The sequence below is a fragment of the Herpailurus yagouaroundi genome, unplaced genomic scaffold, assembly GCF_014898765.1.
Source record: "Herpailurus yagouaroundi ecotype Mexico unplaced genomic scaffold, PumYag 142, whole genome shotgun sequence".
Classification (NCBI taxonomy): domain Eukaryota; kingdom Metazoa; phylum Chordata; class Mammalia; order Carnivora; family Felidae; genus Herpailurus; species Herpailurus yagouaroundi.
This window is the reverse complement of record NW_024412397.1, coordinates 41,999,193-42,021,111: the sequence shown is the minus strand read 5'-3', so window position 1 is coordinate 42,021,111 and position 21,919 is coordinate 41,999,193. Positions and strand designations below refer to the sequence as shown.

General features: G+C 36.4%; 1 protein-coding gene across 2 annotated transcripts in view; it reads right to left on the bottom strand.

Moving 5' to 3' along the window:
* The window catches only part of DSC2 (desmocollin 2), a 36,182-nt gene that overhangs the window by 13,565 nt on the left and 698 nt on the right, over positions 1–21,919 (bottom strand). For both annotated transcript variants that reach the window (XM_040479169.1, XM_040479170.1), the window contains exons 2-9: positions 14,464–14,548; positions 13,139–13,338; positions 12,071–12,190; positions 10,737–10,892; positions 7,341–7,485; positions 6,231–6,397; positions 1,563–1,697; positions 1,127–1,312 (exon numbers count right to left, since the gene is read on the bottom strand). In XM_040479169.1, the coding sequence (XP_040335103.1) occupies positions 1,127–1,312; positions 1,563–1,697; positions 6,231–6,397; positions 7,341–7,485; positions 10,737–10,892; positions 12,071–12,190; positions 13,139–13,338; positions 14,464–14,548 (1,194 nt within the window). The remainder of the gene's footprint in view (positions 1–1,126; positions 1,313–1,562; positions 1,698–6,230; positions 6,398–7,340; positions 7,486–10,736; positions 10,893–12,070; positions 12,191–13,138; positions 13,339–14,463; positions 14,549–21,919) is intronic.

Sequence of the window (21,919 nt, the reverse complement as noted above, 5' to 3'; positions counted from 1 at the left end):
GACATTACACTGTCTTTTGTTAGCTCTTCCATCCCAGGTACTTTCTAAAAAACACTGGTAGTACCAAATTTACTGGAACGTTTTTATTTTATCTTGCCTGATATTAGTTATAATGGGAATGGGTAAAGCCATTCCCTACAAGACAGAGATTTTGTCAGGTGTTAAGACTTCACAGAGGTAAGATTCTTTCTTAGAATACCAAGGATTAGGGTAGGGGTTGGATGAGGAAAGAGATAAGATTCAAAGGACATTTCTTTACTCTTTGAAATACAGAAATTAACCCACAAAACTGCAGCTAATTTTCATCATGGTAAGAAGAAAGAATTCGTCACTTTTGATTCATCCTCTTTGTGAAAATGTACAAAAAGGGAAACTACACGGACCCAGGATAGAATCACATTCTAGATAAAGATACAGCACAATGAAGACTAGGACTGTGTCCAAAACAAATGGAGCTCAGGTGGCTTTATGGGCTAACTGGCTCTGGAAATAGCAGTGAGGTCTTCTGAGATGTTGCAGAATAGTATTAGAAAGAGGTTTTACAAGTATCTGCATCTTTGAATGGTTGACGATTCCCATTCTTAACCAAGAAGCTAAGGTTGTAATGTATGCTAGATATAGATGAACAGATCTACAAATGCTCTCCCTGTGGGTCTTACCAGGAATAACTCACCATTTGGGAAGTTCAGTAAATAAGTGGAGTCTCCCTGACCCAGCTACAGAAAGAATGGGCCAGGAAAGTTTGGCCCCAGACTTGGCCCCCGTGGGCATCAAAGCTGTGCCAGTATTTGAACTGTTAAGAGATGTTGGTTATAAAGTGGATACTATTGACCATATGTACATGTATATACACACACATATATATATACACACACATATACACACACACATATATATATATATATATACACATATATATATATATTATTTTAAAAATCATGCCTTTATAAAAGGTTTCCCAAATTGAATATATCCATCCCATTATAGATATGGAGAACATTTACATTTACCTATATATCTACATTATTCGTATATTTACCAGAATTCTCTTCTTCTCGTTAAACCCTAGTATGCTAATCTATGATATTATAAGCTACAAATAACTAATTTACTAATTTATTCTTACCTTAACCACATACAGAACTCCTTCATTGGTTCTGGGATCTGTTACAATTTTAAAATTCCCATTTTCATTGCCCTTTAAAATGGTATAATTGGCTCTCCAATTAGCAGTATTTATTAAATCCTTATCTTCAACGGTAACACGTAAGATTTCCACATCAACTCTATTTTCTTCCACTGATGTCACATACTAAAATAATAAAAAACAACAACAAAAAAGGCTTAATTAGTTACTGTAACCAATAGAGCACAGTGGGAAGTAAACTCAGTTCTTCTAATTTCCAAGGACTATGGTCACATGATTTTAAACCCTGAGTCCGGGTTACTGTCACGTGACTGGGGACACTGCATTTGAAATCATGCAGCATGTAGAGAGGTATGCATGTTTACCAATTAACACTGGGTCATACATTTTTCTTTTATTACTATCATGTACTTACAGAAGTACGGGTGAATGTTGGCAAGTTGTCATTTACATCTTCAACATTAATGATGCAAGTTGAAGTTGTCTGCAGACCAAAATATTGACCATCCATATCCTGGACTTTTATTTTCAGCTGGTATTTATCAATTAGCTGAAAGGAAAGAATTTAATTATTATGCAAAAGCAACATTATAAATGAAATCCTAATTTACACTCTGTAAATTTTCTTGCATTAAAAATTTAAGAACACTTAAATTTCATAGTTTTCATGTATTAGCAAAAGAATAATTTCCTGACACCCGTATTTTTCTATTAATTTATTAAAATAGAGTAGTTTCTTAAATTTATTTTTATTGTTTTAAAGTTGTTATTCATTTATTTTGAGAGGGAGACAGCAAGAGTGAGCAGGAGAGGGGCAGAGAGAGAGAATCCCAAGCAGGTTCCATGCTGTAAGTGCAGAGCCCAATGTGGGGCTCAAACTCATGAACTGTGAGATCATGACCTGAGCCAAAATCAAGAGTTAGACACTTAACCAACTGAGCCACCAGGTGCCACTAGTTTCTCAAATTTAAAGTGCTACTCATAGAATATAGAAGAATTGGTTTTAGTTTTACTCACCAGAAAGAGAAGATATAGCCATAGCACATTTTAAAATTGCCTAGTAGTTAATCAAAATCTTTATCTCTTTTCCAAAGTACATTTTTAAGCGGAAAAATACATAGCAGTGACTCTCATACCAGTCTTGTAATAATTAGGTGAGATATCCTCACATAAAAAAGGTAGATTTTAAATATTTACATTTGTAAAAAGATCCAGAACTGTAATTTTTTCTCTCTATGGAAAATGGAATCTGGTTCTTAGGGCTTTCTATTCATCAGAGATGGAAGAACGTTCACTTAGAGTTTAAGAAAAATGTGTTTCTTCTCATAATGGTTTCATTTATCTTAAGTACTGAAGCATGAAAGGATTAAAAGCAACTCTAATAATAATGCCTTCTGGATGAACTTTAGAAGTCTTGGGTTCTATTCCTAACTCTAAAGTAACAAATGTAATCTCTCTGGCAGTTGGAAAAGTCATTTAAAACATTTTTTTCATGTTTATTTATTTTTGAGAGACAGAGCACGAGCAGGGAAGGGGCAGAGAGAGACAGGGAGACACAGAATCCGAAACACGTTCCAGGCTCTGAACTGTCAGCACAGAGCCCAACGCAAAGCTCGAACTCACGAACGAGCCATGAGGTCATAACCTGAGCCGAAGTCGGACATTCAACCGACCGAGCCACTCAGGCGCCCCTGGAAAAGTCTTTTTAGCTAAGTTTTCTCTTCTATAAAATGATAATACTAATACCCTTCTTACATAATTCAACTCTTTTTTTTTTTTTATTTTTTTTAACATTTATTTATTTTTTGAGAGACAGAGCATGAGCAGGGGAGGGGCAGAGAGAGAGAGACACACACACAGATTTCTGAAGCCAGCTCCAGGCTTTGAGCTGTCAGCACAGAGCCCAACGTGGGGCTTGAACTCACAAACTGCGAGATCATGACCTGAGCCGGAGTCGGATGCTTAACGGACTGAGCCACCCAGGCGCCCCTCAACTCTTTTCATAAGACAAAATAATACGTAAAAAACCAGCCTAACCTTCCACCAAGAATGTTTACTCTCCTCTTAATTCTGTCGCTTCTTAAACTTTCTCGTCTGTGTGTATTGCCTAAAATAAAACTAAAAGTTCTCTATCTCTATGCTTTTTACACATGTAATTTTCCTGATTTACTCTTCTCTCATAATCAATCATATAGATAGAGTTAAAAATACTGGCCTCATTTAAAAACTCATGCTAGTGTACTTGCAGGAGAGAATGCATATTTTGTTTGTAGTGAACTGAGGTTTATTGAAAACAATCAACTGGCTGATAAAGCAAAGGAAGAAATGAAGTTTGGGACCTAAATATTAACTTGTGATATCTTGAGATGGAAGACAAATTGTGATGTGTAAAGCGCTTAAGTGGTTGAAGGCAACAGATGAAAGCTGGAATCCTGGCATTAATAAGTGTCTCTAAAACATTCATGGGTGAAAACACTCCCAGACTCCTTCATTAGTCCTGTGTTTTCAACTGACTTATAGAAGGATCTATTTAAGATTTGATGGTCAAAGAGGATTTGGTTTATAATTTGCTTTTCCTGAGCACACAAATTCCATGAAGAATCTGTATAATTTATAGAGCTGTAGCAGTAATTCACTCATTCATTTATTCTGCAGATTATACTGTTTTCTTCACTGTCACGCACTCACAGTAAAAATAAATGAATTTACAAATAATAAAATAAAATTTTAATAAAATACAATTTCACTAAGGAATGTCTTTGTAGATGCAGTAAAAAAAAGAAGAATTTTACTAAAATTTCTTAAATTTCAACCCATAGTCAACTCATAGTCTAAAGGGGACATATGCATAAAGCATTTCTTCTACATTACATAGTATGATGTTCTTCTCAAGGGAAGTACCTGTGTGATTGTTTATGAACTGAATTAGCTATTGTGTGGGTTTTTTAAATAAAATACCATTTTTTACATGAAAGACACTGACAGTTATTTAGACTAGTGTTAAAAGACAATTTGTCATACATAAAGTGAATCTGTCACTTCAAGGAAAACAACTATGTTACCAATGATAAATTGGGGTTTTCAAGCAAGAATGAGAATTCCAGAAAGCCTGTATCGACCAATGTGGTATCAGTGGAGGTGAGAAGGTGACTTTTTCCCATATGGTATATGAAATGTATCAATATATGGAAGGAGGATCTGCATAACTCAGTGAACCACTATTTTCCAAATGGTCAACACATGATGTTACAAAATCATACATGGGTAAACTATCCACTCACAGTATAAGATAGACAAATGGACTTTAATGTAACAAAGTACAAAATTCATTGATAAGGCACACTGCACACTGCAAAAAAAAAAAAAACCCAAAAACTGATGAAATATTTATGAAACCAAACCTGTCAAGTTTTGGTGTAGTATTAAAAAAGAGTAGCCATAATGATCTGAAATAACTATTAAAATACTCCTCTCCTTTCTAACTTCATATCATGTTGGATTTTCTTTATATACTTTAGCTAAAGCTACATATTATAATAAACCAAATGCAGAAAGAGATATGAGAATCCACCAGTCTTATGCTAAGCCAGGTATTAAAGAGACTTGGAAAAATGCATTATAATGTCAGTCTTCCCAGCAGATTATTTACTGTTTTGGAAAATTATCTTTTATAAAAATGTTATTTATGTTAACATGTAATATATTTATGATTTTTTAAATGGGTACATAAATAAATATTTTAAACTTCTGACAGCTTTAAATACTAACGGAGTAAGTATCAATAAATATAACCCACTAAACAAAAGATCTTGGGAATCCTCAATAGCATTTATTGGTCCTGAGACCAGAAAATTTAAGGGCCACTGTTCTAATCCATGAGAAAAGAAAAGAGGAAGAAGAAATGAATCTGGTACAAAGTTTTCAGGAATCAAAGATATACCTGACAAACAGGTATTTACTATATTTTAAGATTAAGGATTATAAATGTAGTATGTAGGCCAGATAAACTACTATAAGAATTCAGATGAATAGGGGAGCCTATGTGGCTCAGAACATCAAGTGTCCAATTCTTGATTTCAACTCAGGTCATAATCTCACAGTTAGTGAGTTCAAGCCTCGTGTTGGGCTCTGTGCTAATAGCTAGAAGCCTGCTTGGGATTCTGTCTCCCTCTCTCTCTCTGCCCCTTCCCCACCTGCTCTTTATTTCTCTCTCAAAACAAACAAAAATAAACTAAAAAAAAAAAAAAAAGAAAAAAAGAATTCAGATGAATAAATGCTTGGTGAAGGAAGTAATAGTGAATAACCAAGTGAATGACTCATTAAACTAGGATAGCTGAAGCAGAAATGGACAGAATATAACTAGAAGATAATTTTGGAAGTAACATCAACATGATTTGGAAAGTGATTTGATCAAGGGAGCAAGAGAAGACATCACATACAATTTTGAAGACATGAATCCAAGCTGACAACAGAAAAATTAACAGGAAAAAAATGTACTAATGTCACCTGAACTCAAAAACATTGGAAGAAGAGCATATTTAGATGGAAAGAAGAGTTCAATTTTATATGTATATTGCATCTTAGGTACCTGTGAAACACCCAAGTAAGGATTTCAAACAATCAATGGAAAATGGTAAATTAGAGATCAAAGAGATAGAAATTAACTTTTCTTATAATTTATATAAGGGGAAGAATGTAGATGAGATGGTTGAAGAAGAGATGACACAGGCAAAAAAAAAGAAGCATTGTTATCTGTAAATAACAAATTTCCAAACATTTTCAAAAGTTTTACTTCTCATATTTGGCCTTGTTTGTACTACTATACTATAATTATGTTTATATTAGGACAATTGACCTTGTAAAACATACATTTCAAGAGAGAACAAATTAGCAGTTCAAAATTAGCAGACTGTGAGGTTAATGATCTCCATCAACACACTTAAAATACTGACTTTTATAAAATTAGATTCACAACATGCTTTTTCAAAAACACATCTACAGGTGCTAGACAGAGACCTACGATTAAATGGCCATGTGATAATCGGGTTTTTATCAGTATTTATATTACCAGTATTTATGTTACCTCTCTGTCTAGCTGAGATGATGACGTGGTGATCACGCCTGTCGTCGGATGCATAGAAAACAGCGTGGCTGACGCTGGCAACTGCTCGATGATGGAGTACTTGAGACGCGTGTGCATCGTGTCAGGTTCATCTTTGTCAGTTGCACATACCTGGCCCACGGTAGAGCCTACATGTTGAAAAATCCTCTTCAGTATACAAACCTTTTACATTTTCAACTTTCCCTTTTTTTCACTCCTCTCCATCTACTCAAAAAACTTTTCGACCACTTAATTATATGTCAGAGTAATAATTCATACATTTGCAGACTTCTATATGAAGTATCATTTCTTGTAAATATCCCAGCATTCGAACATTTTGGAATTTGGTGACCGTATCCGCATTTACTGTATTTAATGTATAATTTATAAATGTTGACAATGCCCCTCCAATTGCCTTTGTATTTCTAGACTAAAGAATTCCAATTATTCTTTAACTTCTTTCTATTTGTAAGTCTCCACTTAAATGGATCAAATGGTCAAAAATGTGTCCAAAATTCTTGGTTCGGTTAGATCTTTCTAGAAGATTCAAAGATTGCATTCTGACTTCCAGCTGAAATGGTTCATTTTAATATGATTGAGAAAACGCATGATTTTCAATGACCTTTATGATTATGCTCAGAATATTGTCAATCATTTAATCACTATGGAATATCAGTAGATCTCTTCAAGGCTAAGACTTCAATTACTTAAAGACTCCTTTTTAGAGTACATTCTCTTAAAAGTATTTATTTTATCTCACACAGGAAGGCAAAATAAGATACTGAATAACTTCTCTATTTTTCAGGTACGATGCTTGGCATTCCAGGTGTATAATGTATCATTTAATCTCCATAACAATCTTGCATATCAATAACCCATTTTACAGATAAGAAAACTAAGGTTTGTCAAAATTAGGAAGTTTGCCCAGGGTCACAGCTAGTGAAAGGCAGAGTAAAATTCCACCCACAGAGGTCTGAGTGACAAGTGCCTTGTTCTTGCCAGCAAGATATGCTGCCTCCCAATGGCCACCATGAAACTCAACTTATGAATTAAAACATTAAGTTACCGTATATTGTTAAGGTAGGTACTCACCAACTCTGCAGTTTTCAGGAACTGTAAATATGTAAGTTGTTTCTGTAAAAATTGGGTAGTTATCATTTTCATCCTCAATTCTGATTACCAGGGGCAGTGGAAGTTCTGGAGTATATCCATCTGGAGTTGTGGCAAAGGCAATCAGCTGTAAGGAGTAAAATAAGAAAAAAAGCAAAATTAAAATATGGTTTACACTTGCTTTGGCTTTAGTTTGGAAACTGTGTGGCATTGCAGTGTGAATTTTGCCATTTGTTATTGTTTTGGGATGTGGACATGACCTTACTGCCATAAGAGGTGGTTAATCCCATGGTATACTACAGCATTTTATGTTTATCTAATATAATAACATAGATAATTTTGGTTTCTTCACTAGTGCTGCACATTTTTCATGAGTGTAATGGCTTTTATCATTATTTCCCAGAACAGTCTTGAAGATTGTTTTGTGGCTTTTTCTTATTTTATTTTGTTTTTTAAGTGGTTTTTTTTTTTTTTTTATTTTAATCCCAGTTGTTAACATATAGTGTTATATTAGTTTCAGGTGTACAATATGGTGGTTCAGCAATTCTATAAATTACTCAGTGCTCATCATGATAAATGTACTCTTTAATCGCCAATCCCTATTTCACCCATCTCCCTGCTCCTCCCTCGCTCTGGTAGCTAGCAGTTTGTTCTCTACAGTTACCAGTCTGTTTCTTGGACTATCTCTCTCTTTTTTTTTTTTTCCTTTGTGCTTTTGTTTTGTTTATTAAATTCCACAGATGAATGAGATCATATGGTATTTGTCTTTCTCTGACTGACTTATTTTGCTTAGTATAGTACTTGCTAGCTCCATCCTTGTCATTGCAAATGGCAAGATTTCATTCTTTTTTATGGCTGAATAATATCTCATTGTATATATCACTCTTCTTTATCCATTCAGTGGATACTTGGGCTGCTTCCACAAATTTGGGCATTGTAAATAATGCTGCCATAAACATAGGGGTGCTTGTATACCTTTAAATTAGTGCTTTTGTATTTGGGGGGTAAATGCCAAGTAATACAATCACTGGATTGTGTGGTAGTTTTATTTTTAACTTTTTGAGGAACCCCCCAACAGTGGCCACACAAGTTTGCATTCCCATCAACAGTGCCAGAGGAGTCCCCTTTCTCCACATCTTTGCCAACACTTGCTTTTTCTCGTGTTTTGATTTTAGCTATTCTGCCAGGTGTGAGGTGATATATCATTGTGGTTTTGATATGCATTTCCCTGCTGATGAGCGATGTTGAGCATCCTTTCATGTGTCTGTTGGCCATCTGGATGTCTTCTTTGGAGAAATGTCTGTTCATGTTTTCTGCCCATTTTTTTAATGGAGTTATTTGTATTTTGGGTGTTGTTTTATAAGTTCTTTATACATTTTGGATACTAACCCTTTATCAGATATGTCATTTGAAAATATCTTCCCCCATTCGGTAGGTTGCCTTTTAGTTTTGTGGATTATTTCCTTTGCTGTGCAGAAGTTTTTTATTTTGATGTGGTTCCAATAGTTTATTTTTGCTTTATTTCCCTTGCCTCAGGAGACATATCTAGAAAAAAGTTGCTATGGCTGATATAAGAGAAATTACTGCCTGTGCTCCCTTCTAGGATTATTATGGTTTCAGATCTCACATTTAGGTCTTTAATCCATTTTGAATTTATTTTTGTGTATGGTATAAGAAAGTGGTTCAGTTTCATTCTTTTGCGTGTTGCTATCCAGTTTTCCCAACACCATTTGTTGAGAAGACTGTCTTTTTCCCTTGGATATTCATTCTTTCTTTGTCAAAGATTAACTGACCATAAAATTGTGGGTATATTTCTGGGTTTTCTGCCCTGTTCCATTGATCTATGGGTCTTTTTTTTTATGCCAGTACCATACTGTTTTGATTAGTACAGCTTTGTAATACAACTTGGAGTTTGGAACTGTCATGCCTCCAGCTTTGTTTTTCTTTTTTAAGACTGCTTTGGCTATTCAGGGTCTTTTGTGGTTCTATACAAATTTTAATATTGTTTGTTCTAGCTCTGTGAAAAATGCTGTTGGTATTTTGATACGGATTGCATTAAATCTATAGATTGCTTTGCATAGTATAGATATTTTAATAATGTTTGTTCTTCCGACGTACGAGCTTAGAATATCTTTTCATTTCTCTATTATTTTGTTTTGTTTGAAAGTTTTAGGTGCACGGATTTTAAATATAACTTTCTCGGGGCGCCTGGGTGGCGCAGTCGGTTAAGCGTCCGACTTCAGCCAGGTCACGATCTCGCGGTCCGAGAGTTCGAGCCCCGCGTCGGGCTCTGGGCTGATGGCTCAGAGCCTGGAGCCTGTTTCTGATTCTGTGTCTCCCTCTCTCTCTGCCCCTCCCCCGTTCATGCTCTGTCTCTCTCTGTCCCAAAAAAATAAATAAACGTTAAAAAAAAAAATTTAAATATAACTTTCTGGATCTTCATTAACTTTGGTTTCTTAGGACTCCAAATTCCCCAGGTGCTGTTAACTAGAATATTATCTTATATTCTACTAATTAGGATTTTAGTTATATTTGGTAGTTATATTTAGATTTTTAAGTTACGAATTTTTAAATTTAAAAAAGGAAAGTCAGAAATAAAGCAAATGCATGGCTATACATTGTGTGTGGAATACAATTTATTTCTTTTACTTTTATAATATGAATTCTAATTCCAAGTTTTCTCATAACAGCTTTCAGAAAAAGCAGAACATCACAGATACTTAGGAGGCCATGTTGTAGCAATTCTAAACATAAATATTTAATTCTAAGTTTGCAAGTCTATTCACTTAATTTGGTCTACTGATGAATAAGTAATTCCTCCAAAGTAGACGTAAAATAATTAAAACTGAGTTAAGCAAAATGACCAGGTCCTGTTGGGAAATCAATACGACATTAGGTTAAATTCTCCCATATTAACTTCCCACCATGGGAAGTTAACCAGATGATGAAAGACTGGATAATCTTGATTAAGCACTGTCCACACTCCTCACCTATTCACCATAAGTTAACCTTCTCTCGTTGCAAAAATACTGACGTCTAACTTGCAAAGTTCACTGACCTCCCATGATATCTCTCTGTAGCCTAAAGAGGTTCACAGACCTTTTATGCCAACTGAATCACTGTTTTTCAGAGTGGTATTCCCTTTTTCTTTTGAAAAAAAAAAGAAGAAAAGTAAAACTATCATGCCAAGACCCAATCTAAGAATCTAATGCTCTTTGTTCTATAAAGGTTTTTTTTGTTTCAAGTCTCTGCTATTGGATGTTGCCAGAGCCTAGATGACAAACTCAGAGGACAGAAGAGGGTAAATGAATTGAGAATGAGAGATAAAGCAGCCAAGCTTAATAATTACTAATACAATATGTAACCTTCAGACTTTACCTCAAAAGATTCATACTGCTCCCGATCCACAGGACGAGTACAAAACAGGTTTCCAGTATCTCTCTCTACATAAAATAAATTTATAGGTTCTCGGTCTACCCCAGGTCCTCTGATGGAATAGAATATAGTGTAGTTTTGTGCGGTGTCAGATTGAATCTAGAAAGTAGATATTATATATATAAGAGACAGATTTTTATTTCAGCAAAACTTTCATCTATACATTCATGCAATCATGTTGCCATTTTAATTGCAATAAGTAATTGCCCTCTTTAATTCATTATCATGTACAAATAAAAAACAGGTAACAGAATAAGGAAACCTAATAACAGAAATTACAAGAGCAAGGCATGAGAAGAAAAATATCTTAGTATCTTAGATTTCCAGAATACCTGAGGACTACTTTAAAGGCTAAATGGTACCTATGTGGACCAAACATTTAAGACTGTAACTGTCTGAGAAAACAAAGTATTCTGAGCATGAAAAATTACCCTTTTGTCAATTTTTTAAGCGTGAATTGTTATTATATGCAACACAGGATTTGAGACTCTAGGTTTAAAGTTACTGTGAGCAGGGCAAAAACACGGAAAATGCTTTCCTTAATTAGTTTTCATTATTTGTCAACATCTTTTTTATTATAGGAGCTGAAGAGAAAGAGTGGCAGGAATGGGTGAGAAGAGAAATGATGTAATATCCTGGCATGTATGATATTCTGGTACTTGATCCAAAAAGCAAATTTTTTCCCAAGTTGTTTTGATACTCTTAGTAAGATCTTGACTGTATATCAGGATGACTAACATAATTATTTTTAAATGATTTCTTTCTCGACTTTAAAATGTTCTTCTTTCAGCTGCATTAAATTTGTTGGTGGGATATAAAAAGTTATAAAGAGACAGAAAACGTGGATATAGTCTGATCTAAGTAGTGGACTTGGGGATAAACAATTAACAAGGAGGATGTATGTGTCTTTTCCCCTTCGTGGCATTTGTCTTCTTGTCAGTAATTTTATCTTCTTTAATGGAAGATGTTTTGGGGTTTCTAGACTACACTCTGTGATACCCTTACTAACATGAAAATTCATTAAGGAACCATGTGTTTGAGAGTGCTAGATGAGTTTCACAATTTCATAAAAAGGCTTTGCATGACTAAAACTGCAAAAAAATGCATGACGGTGTAAAGATATATATTTATACCCATATATTGAAACATACAATACACATCTTCATTCACTCATATATTCATATGCAACTGTTTTCGAAATAACTGCATACTCATTAGCCAAATTAAAAAAAAATGGAAGCCATAGACTTTCACAGTGAAAGGAAAGTAAATTGTACCTGTTGAAGAAAAAGTGGGAAAGGACCCAAGGAATTCTCTTGCATTGAACAAGGAATAGGAGCCCATCTTCTCTTGGCACGTCTTAGAACTTTCTCTCTAGAATGCCTCTTCTTCAGTACCTACATTTAGAAGACAGGAAAAAAATAATAAAGCCAATGAATAATATACTCTCAAACATTGGAACTCTGACACATCTCCTTTCATGGGGAGCTGGGAAGGTGTAAGCCCATGGTAGTGCTTGAAAACCAAACTAAATGTCAACACAGCCAAAAGATAACAAAGAAATCATGGTCCTAACTGTTATCACATCAATCCTCTTGAGGAAATAACTTGGTGAGAATATGGAAGAAAGAGAGATGGAACGGGAAGCCTAGAAACAAAATTACAAAGACAAAAATAAAATTGACTACGTTACCATTGCCATATTGCCATGCAAAACGATGGGAGGAGAGAGATTCAAGGAAAATGAATGAAGTGAGTGATCTCCTAAATCTAGCAGATGTACCTTCCACTCACCAGCAACTAGGAAGAGCCAGGGACCAACAGAGAGATCTGTGTCAGAAGGAGGAGAGAACAGTGGTGATAACTCTCAAACCGCTGTAGTGAATAATGGCCAGTGGCTGAACAGAAGTCATTTGGATCTTTGGTGTCATAATACAATAAGTTCATATGAGGTCTGAACCTCAACCTAAAACAGTCATCTACTTTTTAAGAGTACAAATTATGCCAAGATACATAAGACCTCCAGAAACAGAGTTTTAAAACTTGTTTTGGAAATCGACTCTACAAGAAAGATCAAGATAGGCTTCTCTGTGTCTGATTTCAACTTCTCATGCTGCAGTAGCCCAATTTCTCCTTTTATGTCCCAAATAAAAAGTAATTATAACCTGGAATAACTGATATGGCAAAACCCGTTTCCGCCACTTGAACACTGTTAAGTTGTATGATGGTTTTCATTTTTCATCAAGCAAAACCATCCCACATTGTTTCTGATTCCACATCTTCCCTGGTAATGTTACACCTGCAGAAACCAATTCATTATGCTGCATGTTTATAGTTTGGTATACCTTTGTTTGATGCTGTAAAAGGACAAGTATTTTCTCTTCCTCTTGGTTGTCAGTGTTGGAAAGTAATATGGTAAACTTCCTCTCCTCTGAGGACAAAAGAATAGCATTTGTTGTATAGACTGAACCATCTTCTAAAATTTGGAAGTCAGGATCACTTGAATGAATTAGATTTGCAGATTGAAAGCACTCCTTCAGGTTAACTGTGGAAAATACACAGAACAATCATTTGTAAGGTAAAACAAAATAATACATAGGTTTAACAGTAATCTATGCTTTTGGGGGCGGGAAGCCAAAAACTTAAAATTAATTACACTGACACTTGTAAATGTTGCATTTTTAAAAGTACATATGAAACCATATGGTGAATTAAGTTGTGCATCAACACAGATATCACTTCTAATACCTACTTTATTTTTTTTTTATTTTTTTTTCAACGTTTATTTATTTTTGGGACAGAGAGAGACAGAGCATGAACAGGGGAGGGGCAGAGAGAGAGAGGGAGACACAGAATCGGAAACAGGCTCCAGGCTCTGAGCCATCAGCCCAGAGCCCGACGCGGGGCTCGAACTCACGGACCGCGAGACGTGACCTGGCTGAAGTCGGACGCTTAACCGACTGTGCCACCCAGGCGCCCCTCTAATACCTACTTTATATCCTTCTAAAAAAGAGACATTTGTCCTGAAATAAGGGCATGTGAGTTCTAATGTTTGAATATGTAAACCAACACGCAAAAAAGTTTTTCTTTATTAACTGAAATTAGCTATAGAGTAACACATGAGAGAACTGAACTTAAACAGAATCTAGAGAATTAGTCGGCAGCTATTAGATTAAAATATTTCTTAACTCTTTGCATCTGTTGTTAAAGAGTCATGATATTCTGTGTTCTCACTGGTCTGCTCCTTCCTTGCACATTTGAGTTATGTGAAAAAAATTAATTGACAAAAAACAATATGTGGAAATAAGTATCAGTAAGATGCCAAAATATCTGAGGATTAAAATACAAAAACAATACCTTTAAACTCAAGAAACAGTTCCAATGCTATTTCTCAATTTCACAGAAGTATATTATATGCCATACCTTTCATCTAGGATAAATATTAATAATTATTACTCAAACTAAACCTTTTTATCTACTCATATCATCATGTTTGTCAAGAAAGGACAGTATCTCTTTTATTGGAATGACATCATATGTACATATGTATTACAGATGATAAAATATCATTTTAACCATTAATTCCAATACAGTTATCCTTCTAAAAATTACACTAATTTTACAAGATCGTACCAAATTAGGATTTATTCACATTTTTGCAGTTTCTTACCTCTACCAACAAATTTTCCAGCATCTAGTTTGGAGGGAACATGTAGCGTGACTTTTTTGCAGGCATCACAGGCAAATGTTAAGATCTAAAATACCAAATCAATATTACACGTTAAAGAAAGATCCTTTTAATGTGTACATAGTTTATATAAATTATAAATTGGTATAATTATAAATTAGTTTATACAACTTGCAAAATAAAATTTAAAAACATACACTGCAGTAAAATCAGAACAAAATTGTATGGAGAAGAAGAATAAAACAATAGACCAAGAGTCATGGCTCCCTCCTTCACAAAGCATGTAAAGTCTAATAATTCCTTACCCTCTCGGGCTATTTTTCCTATTCTGCAAAAGGAGTTAATAGTAACTTCACTGATTAATTTAGTGAGTAATCGAGGAATTAATGGCAACCAATGTGAGCACTAAAAACTTAGGAAGGCAGCACAGGTATGTGATTAGGAAAGAGAGAAAAAAAAAATTACAGAGCCAGCAAAGTATTTCAGTTAATTGTCAATTGCACATGAGCTACGATATCAAATCAATAATATCCTAAACAAAAACCCAATGCTTTAAAATTTTTTTAATGTTTATTTATTTTTGAGAGAGAGAGAGAGACAAACAGCGCGAGTAGGGGAGGGGCAGAGAGAGAGGGAGACAGAATCAGAAGCAGGCTCCAGGTTCCGAGCTGTCAGCACAGAGTCCAAAGCGGGGCTTGAATCCACGAACTGCGAGATCATGACCTGGGCCAAAGTTGGACACTTAGCCGACTGAGCCACCCAGGAGCCCCTGAAAACCCAATGCTTTAAAGAGAAGCATCAACTCATTTTCACGGAGCAATGTAGAGATGATTTATCTATGACCTCACACAAACAAGCACGTAACTTTGAAATACATATTTATGTTGAAGGCACATCTTCTCATAAATGACCATTAAGGTCATTTTACAAAATAGATCACTTAAGATTTTTGAAATGAGTTAGTGATTTATGGTAACCATTTCCAATACAACATATATTTGAACACACTGAAATTTAATTCTGTTCTAAAACTTTATAATACACACTTCTGAAAGATTCACAATTTTTTCTACAATTTTGCAAAGCTTTTGACAAAAGCAAGACTGCTGACGAGCACTGACACTGTATTTACAAAGGCTATAAACATAAATGAAAATAATCAAAATCTGGATGTTTATTTCTAATACACATTTTTATTTCCACTACATATGCCAAGACATATTTAATTATCCAACTCAAATTATATAGGAAGGATTAGGCAAGGCTGGGATTACATTTCATTTGGAAATTAGGGATGGATTGGAAATTAAAAGATGAGAAGAATGTTCACTGGCCACATCCTCTAGAGAGAACAGGAGTGGAATGAGAAAGCGAAGAGTCCAGCTCAGGGTGGTTGAAAGCATGCTTCTACTTATTCATTCAACCAACCTTTACAGGTTGCTTACTAGGTAGTGTTCAGCAATGAACAAGGCAAAGTCTTTGACCCCATGGAGATTATCTTATAATGAGAGACAAAAAAATAAATACACAAAGGTCATATAATGCCAAAGTCACAATGCAAAAAGGTCGCATAATGCCAAGAGATAAATGTTGTGAGAAAAATAAAGCAGAGAGAAAAGGTGACAAAGGGAAGACCAGAAGCCTGAATGAAATGAGGAAGCAAACCAGTTCATCAACTGGGGAAGAGTCTTCCAGGTGGAGAAAAAAAACAGAACAAAACCCTGGGAAAGGATTTTGCCTGGTGTACGAGAGGATCAAAATGGTGGTCATGGTAGTATAGCACAGTGAGGGAAGAGTGATACCATAGGCATTGAAGTGACAATCATGGGTAGATCACATAGAGTCTCAAAGTAGAAGTCTAAAACTTCTCGACTTTATTCTGAGTGCAAAGAGAAGCACCCATAGGTTTAGAAACCGTGGAGAGGGGCGCCTGGGTGGCTCAGTTGGTTAAGTGTCTGACTTCGGCTCAGGTCATGATCACATGGTTCATGAGTTCGAGCCCAGCGTCGGGCTCTGTGCTGACAGCTCAGACCCTCAAGCCTGCTTCAGATTCTGTGTCTCCCTCTCTCTCTGCCTTTCCGGCGCTCACACTCTCTCAATCTCTCAAAAGCTAACAAACATTTTAGAAAATTAAAGAAAAGAAGAAGAAGAAGAAGAAGAAGAAGAAGAAGAAGAAGAAGTTGTGGAGTAGCATCAGGTGGCGAGCATTTACATAGACTCATTCTGGTGGCCCTGTGAGAACAGACTGTAGAGCAGCAAGAGTGGAAACAAGGACACCAGTTGGGAGGTTCCAGTAGAAATCCAAGAGAGGGAGGATGGTGACTTGGACTAAAGTAAAAACAGCAGAGAAGATGAGATACGGCTAGATTAAGATAATACTTTAGGGAACAGTATTCATCCATTCATTCATGCATTTAACCAATATTTACCTAATGTCTTCTATGTACCAGACACAGAGCAGTAAACATGATCCTCGTGAAACATTCAGTTCAAGGGTAAGACATAGTCATAATTTCAGTAAAGTAGGATAAATGCTCTGCTAGGGAGGTACAGTTGCTATACGATGGCCTTGTGTGGAAGCCAGGTGAGGTCACCTAAAGAGTGGCTGTACATGAGCCATGTCAAGAGGAGGCAGAGCTTATATGTCCCAAACACAGAAACAAGCATATGTGAAACCCAGAGATGACACAGATCTGAAAACAAAATCTCGAAAGGCTGATGCTACAAGAGGGACAAAGTTTAAACTGGATTCACAGAAGTAGGTTTGGGATAGATTCTGAACAGTGTTAACAACATATGTAGATCTTTTTTTCCTAAAGATAATAAGAAACCAAATGTTTGTTTTAAGCAGATAAATTACATAAGCAGCTTCCTATTGGAATAAGGTGAGTCTGAGCAGTGTGGAGAATGGATCAGGGAAATGATTTTCATTTCCAATAATGGCAGCTAGGTCATTCAGGAAGGAGAAAAAAAAAACAAAAAACAAAAAACAAAAAAAAACAACCCACCATGCCCAAACTAAAAATGATGGATACATTTATAAAAAAAAAAAAATTTTAATCTTTATTTATTTTTGAGAGAAAGAAAGAGCATGAGCAGGGGAGGAACACAGAGAGGAGACACAGAACCTGAGGCAGGCTCCAGGCCCTGAGTTGTCAGCACATAACGCGACGCGGGGCTCGAACCCACAGACTTCGAGATTGTGACCTGAGCTGAAGCCGGATGCTCAACCGACTGAGCCACCCAGGCGCCCCAAGAAATTATTTTCAAAAGCAATAAAAAGTTAGGATGCCAAGGAGTAAACTTAACAAGAAAGATATAAAGTCTATTTGAGAAAAATCTGAAAAGATTTCTGAAAGACACAAAAGTAGACTCACACAAAAAGAAAGATATTATTTTAGATAGAAAAAAAATCAACATAAATATATCAATTTTCACTAAGTTAAATTATAAATTTCATGATCCCAATATAAACCTTAACAGTATTTTTTTCTGGAACTAGACAAGCTGATTTAAAAAGTCTTAAGTAAAAATAAATAATTAAGAAAAGACAGGAAAATTATGAAAAAGAAAAGCAATGAAAGGATATTAGCCCTAGCAGATATTTAAAATTCTATGAAGTCTCAATAATTAAAACCGCAATATTGCATATGAATAGCAGAAACAGATGCATACAAATCAGAAAGGAAAAAGTAAAAGTTTCTATTCGTGTTTTTTGTAACTCTATACAGTCCATAAATGTTGTAACTTTGTTACACTCACCAATAATTTATGAGAGTTCTTATTTCTCCACATTCTTGCCTACCCTGTATTGTCAAACTTTTGGATGCTTGCCAAATGGGAATGACATGTCAATGAAATTTAAATTCATCTTTTCTTATTATGAGCGAGGGTGAAATATTTTTATGGGCCATTTTTATTACTTTATGGGAGTTTTCCATGTCCATGTTCATGTTGGACTACTTGATTTATAAGAGCTCTTTATATATTAGTAGATTAGACTTTTAAAATATGATCTGCAAAATTTTTTTTTTACAATTTATGAGTTACCTTTGACTTTGCTTATAATGTTTTTGTTTGGTTCAGTTTTTTTTGCCACAGACAAGTGTTTATGTATGTGTGTCTTAATATAATTGATTTATATTATTTATAACATTTATAATATATTTATATTAATGATCATAATTGAATATAATTGGTTTTCTCAATATTAATAAGTGGCTTTTGAAATTTAAGCCATGTGAATCATAGAAAGTCTTCTTGACCCCAAATTTATTTTTTTTATTTTTATTTTTTAACATTTATTTATTTTTGAGACAGAGAGAGACAGAACATGAACGGGGTTGGGGCAGAGAGAGAGGCAGACACAGAATCAGAAGCAGGCTCCAGGCTCTGAGCCATCAGCCCGGAGCCCGACGCGGGGCTCGAACTCACGGACCGCGAGATCGTGACCTGAGCTGAAGTCGGACGCTCAACCGACTGAGCCACCCAGGCGCCCCCTTAACCCCGAATTTAAATAGGAATTCACGATGTTTTCTTCTAATATCTGTATTGTATCATATGGTGCATTTAAATCTTTCATCTGTTTGGACTTTTCTGTGGTGTTCTGCATGAGGTATGGGTTCAACTTTACCTTTTGCCAAATGACTGCCTGATCAAGTAGTCTCATACTATATATACATGGTATAATATAACAGAGTATAGTATGACATGCTATATAATATATAATATAGCATATTGTACATACTATAGTACTATACTATAATATACTATAGTATTGTACATATATATACATATATATACACATGTACAATTCTATATATATATATACCATATATATATATATATTATATATATATGGTATATATATATATATGGTGTGTGTATATGTATATATATATCCTCAATGGTGGGATATGCTATCCATCATAAAATTTCTTTCTGTCTAGTGAATATACAACCTTCATGGGGGTGAGAAGGAGCTGGTAATATATACCAAAAGAATACAGTCATCTATACTTTTGTCTGGGCATCCCATTTCTGGTAATCTATTCTATGCACATACCTGCCAATACATGAAGTGACATATGCACACAAGTCTATTCACTGTGACATTATTTATAATAGCAAAAAGTAATAGCAGGAGTGTTGGAGAGAAGCAGAGATATCCATAAGATATTTCTGAAGATAGACTTAACGGGAGTTAATGATGGATTTGGGCAGGGGAACAGTGAAGAAGGAAAAACAGCTTCCAGACTTCCTACCTGAGCAATAAGGTGTATAGCAGTGTCATTCACTGAAATACATGACACGAGAAGAAAAGCAACATTGTCTGAGAAGATAATAAATGCTGTGTCATACATCATACTAGGGAGATATAAAGACTTACTGTTCAATGAAGACATCCCAACTAACAAAATAAATTTAATACAAGTAGACACCTGTGTATTTCACAGACAGGACCTGTAATAGGGAGCATGATTATGAGTGGTCAGGAAGGTCAAAAGAAAAAAGGAGTGAATTTCAATAAAGACACAATCTACAAGGTGGAATTGTATAAGGAATGGTTTATATTTAGCAGTGGGGATCCCTTATGACCTCAGAGATAAAGCAGCCTCCTTAGGTGTTTAGGTAGAAACCAGAGTTCGAGTGATTAAGACGTGTGCAAGGTGAGGCAATATTAGGAAGTGGAGAGAAGCTGATGTTTAGAATGGTGAAGGATTAGTTGGGTACAAGAACAGGAGGAAATGTAAAGGGCGTTCCCCCAGTGAAGAGGAATTACTCCTTTTTATTTAATAATATCTTCTACTCAGATGCTCTTTGAACATCTATCACACTTGAGGCTCACCACCACAAGAACCATCTGAAGCAGGCAGGACTTTGTACAGATACATGCATATGAGCATCAGACGAGGTCTTCCAGCTAGAATGCAGCAGGATGAGGGGTGAGTCAGAGCCAGCACTTTTTTTCCTATCTACCCCACTTCTGGCCTATCCAGCTTTGAAACTAAGAAAAGCCAAGGAATGAGGATTATTCACCTTTAATTTATTCAGTTTATCGACGTTCTTCTAGAAAGGATCTGAGATCACACAGAGAAAGACTTGCGTGTAAGCATATGTAAAGCAACGCTATTTATTGCCCAGGCCTATTATCATCCATGCTTAATCACCCTTTTTCCTTCAAAGAAAATGGCCAGTGGTTTAAAAAGTGGCAACTTTATTAGGGATCTAACCGAAAGTATTTCTTTGTCATCAACTACATATTTTGCAACCGTTATTTATTCCATTCTTGGTTTTCTCAACAGTAAAATATTAACTGCTGTGCACCTGGCCCTTTCTATGATACTAATGTGCCCTGGGAATTTAATTAAGGGTTTTAAAGTCCATAGAATTCCTAGGGAAAGACATTGTAATGATAGTACAACTACAATTTCACGACCTAAAATTTTAAGGAATTCACTGCAAGCTAAGAGCGACTGAGAAGCGAAATTATCCGAAAATTTCAGCCCCCCAGTTCCAGCACTCCCAGAAGAAATCTTCCTGCTGCCTGTTCTCCAGGTTTGTCCCCTTGTCCTTCAGAGGACTTGAGCTCCAATGCCTGGGGCTCAACGTGAAACCACACTACTGAGTTGAGTACTCTTTGGCACCTGGTCTGTTTAATTTTTCTCCTTGTAGAGGATTTAGGAACCCAATCTGGGAAACCTCCGATCCCAAACTCTCCCAGGGGCTGTCCACTCGCACTAAATTCCTGAAGCATCTGCCACCCATCCCCCCCGCCCCCCCCCCCCCCCCGCATGTGATCCCAGTCTTTTCTGCCTGGGAGGGTTACTGTCCCTCCCCAAATAAGGCCACCCCCTTTCGCTCCCAGGGTTAGGTGGGTGGGGTCGTTGCTACAGTTCTTTAAAGTGGGAAAGAAGTTAGAGTAGAGGAATCCAGATGCCTCTGGGGAAAGAGATCCGGGCGAATATTTCCCTAAAGACTAAGGGGCTGGCAACCGCACTCGGAGACACGCAAAGGGAACTATACAAAGGGTCTCCTAAGGCCCGCCCATCTACCGTTTCCGGGTGCAGAGGGTCGAGACCACTCCCCTACTCTCTCTCCCGATGGCCCCCACCCCCTCCCCCAACACACACACGCTCAGAGAGACTCAGAGCAACCCCCGCAAAGGAGCGCACTCTGTGACCCAAGGGCGCGCACTTTCCGTCCGGTCCGCCCAGCGCTCGCCCCAGCCGTGGCCGGAACCGGGCACCGGGGCAGAAGTGGACCGTACCTTCCCGGGGAATTGCAGAGACCGGGAGGAGCAGCGCTCCCCGCTCGTACCCAGAGGCCACGGTTTTGGAAAGGCGTTTGCAGCTCACGCCTGCGTCTCTCTCTGCCTGCGCTGAGTACATCTACCGCCAACACTACTCCTCCCCTCGGGGATCGCGGCGCCCAGGTC